Raw genomic sequence first — 1,820 nt, 5'->3', positions numbered from 1 at the left:
ATTCTCTAACAATCTATATTTTGCCCAAACACATTCCTTTCTGCAGAAATTAACTTATACGGGTTTACGAGTTTAGGCAATTGTGGTGCCAAGAAAGTCCGGTCGGCAATCGACATCAAGATGGCCATCAAGGCTGTGCCACACGAAGGTCGCCAAACCCTCCGCTCCACCGCAGCTTTGTCTGGCATTCCGAAGACCGCCATTTTGCGGCACATGAAGGAGCCCCACGGCCTCACGGCGCGCACAAGATAGCTGTAGCCGTTGCTGACGCACGACAACATGTTGGAACGGTTATGGTTCGCAGTCAGCTTCGTTCAGCCTGGGTTACGACGAAACCACTCCTTCATCACCATGTACAATTTTGTACATGCTGATGAGAAGTGGCCAAGCGAAGGTTCTATCCCTATTATGACGACGAAGAGATGGCAGAGCGGGCCGCGAAGTCGAAGAAATTCATCACCAAGGTCATATTTCTGGCGGCCGTTGTCCGCCCACGATACGACCCGCACAAGAAGCAAATATTCGACGGCAAGATCGGCATTTGGCCGTTCGTCGAGGAAGTGGCGGCGGTTCGTTCAAGCAAGAATCGTCCCAAAGACACGCTCGAGCTGGCGTCCCAGAGCGTCAACGCTGACGTGTATCAAGACATGGTCATGAAAGAGGTCGTGCCAGAGATCCAAGTCAAGATGCCAAGGGGTGTGGTTGTCAAGTTGCAGCTAGACAACGCAAGCCCCCATAGGTGTGTGACGACCGAGCTCATTGCTCATCATGGCGTTGACAGCATTGAAGTTGCCAACCAGCCACCAAATAGCCCTGTCTTCAACGTCCTAGACTTAGAATTCTATAAGTCTATTCAAAGTCTGCAGCCGCAAAAGGTCGCTCGGTCAATTGGCGAGCTGTTTGCTGCTGTGGAAGAGGCGTTTTATGAATTGCCAGTTACCATCCTGGGCAAGACAGTCATAACTTTACAGAAAGTAATGGAGCTGTCGATGGGATGTAATGGAGGCACACAATGCCCCACATGAGTAAGAACGCCAGAATTAAGGACTTACCATCATTCAATGTTGAGTGCGATGCAACCATCTATGCAGGCGCACTTGACTCCTTGAATTGTCAAAATCAAGTATAAGTAATAAAATAAACGTTTCCAATAAAAATTTGGTCGGTCTTGATGTCATTTCAAAGTCCAATACAAATCGCAAGATGTTTCAAAGCACTGAGTATACTTTAATCAAGTGAAAAACATGCAGCATTTATTCCGTACCAGAGAACCGTATCTCAATGTTGAGTGTGGTACACTGTTTGGCAACCTCTAAAATGTTGATTTGATTCATTGGTGATCCCTCCAGATATGCATACCCTTTTATATATTATATCCACGTAGTGGAGCGATATTTGAAAATGACGAAGGGTTTTGAAATCTGAAACACCACACCCAATCACAGAAAATTTGACGACATGCCTCGACCCACGCGGCGCAAGCCCAATGAGTACAAATACTCGAGGTACACGTACGAGCAGAAGTATGTCATCTTACAATACCGGGACTCCCACATTCAGGCTCCATTTCGTCCGATTCGGTTTTACTCGATTCAAAACGCATACAAATCGCGAAAACACATACTTCCCACAACGCATTCGAATTGCCAATCAAAGTTAAAAACGTCGGAACAGAAACTGGCGATGCGCAACGGAGGACCACACTCAACATTGAGTCGTTGAGTACGGTAGTATAACGAAAAGCTATAGGTATTATAAATAACTGTAAATGTACCAAAAATAACTGTAGCGTTACAGATGACTACAGTATATACTTCGAA

The 1,820-nt window shown here is 46.2% G+C and overlaps 2 protein-coding genes across 2 annotated transcripts in view; both read left to right on the top strand.

Moving 5' to 3' along the window:
* The window catches only part of H257_17456 (hypothetical protein), a gene marked incomplete at both ends in the record, with an annotated part of 877 nt that extends 625 nt beyond the window's left edge, over positions 1-252 (top strand). Inside the window, one exon of the mRNA XM_009846255.1 lies at positions 77-252. Within this exon, the coding sequence (XP_009844557.1) occupies positions 77-252 (176 nt within the window). The remainder of the gene's footprint in view (positions 1-76) is intronic.
* Positions 253-422: 170 nt separating this feature from the next.
* Positions 423-1,025, top strand: H257_17455 (hypothetical protein; the record flags this gene model as incomplete). Its single annotated transcript, XM_009846254.1, has 1 exon — positions 423-1,025. One exon carries the CDS (start codon positions 423-425, stop codon positions 1,023-1,025), a length of 603 nt encoding a protein of 200 aa, XP_009844556.1.
* Between the last annotated feature and the right edge of the window lie 795 nt (positions 1,026-1,820).

This window comes from Aphanomyces astaci (genome assembly GCF_000520075.1).
Source record: "Aphanomyces astaci strain APO3 unplaced genomic scaffold supercont1.107, whole genome shotgun sequence".
NCBI lineage: Eukaryota > Oomycota > Saprolegniomycetes > Saprolegniales > Verrucalvaceae > Aphanomyces > Aphanomyces astaci.
Note: the sequence above shows the minus strand (reverse complement) of the source record. Positions and strands in the feature narration are given on the sequence as shown.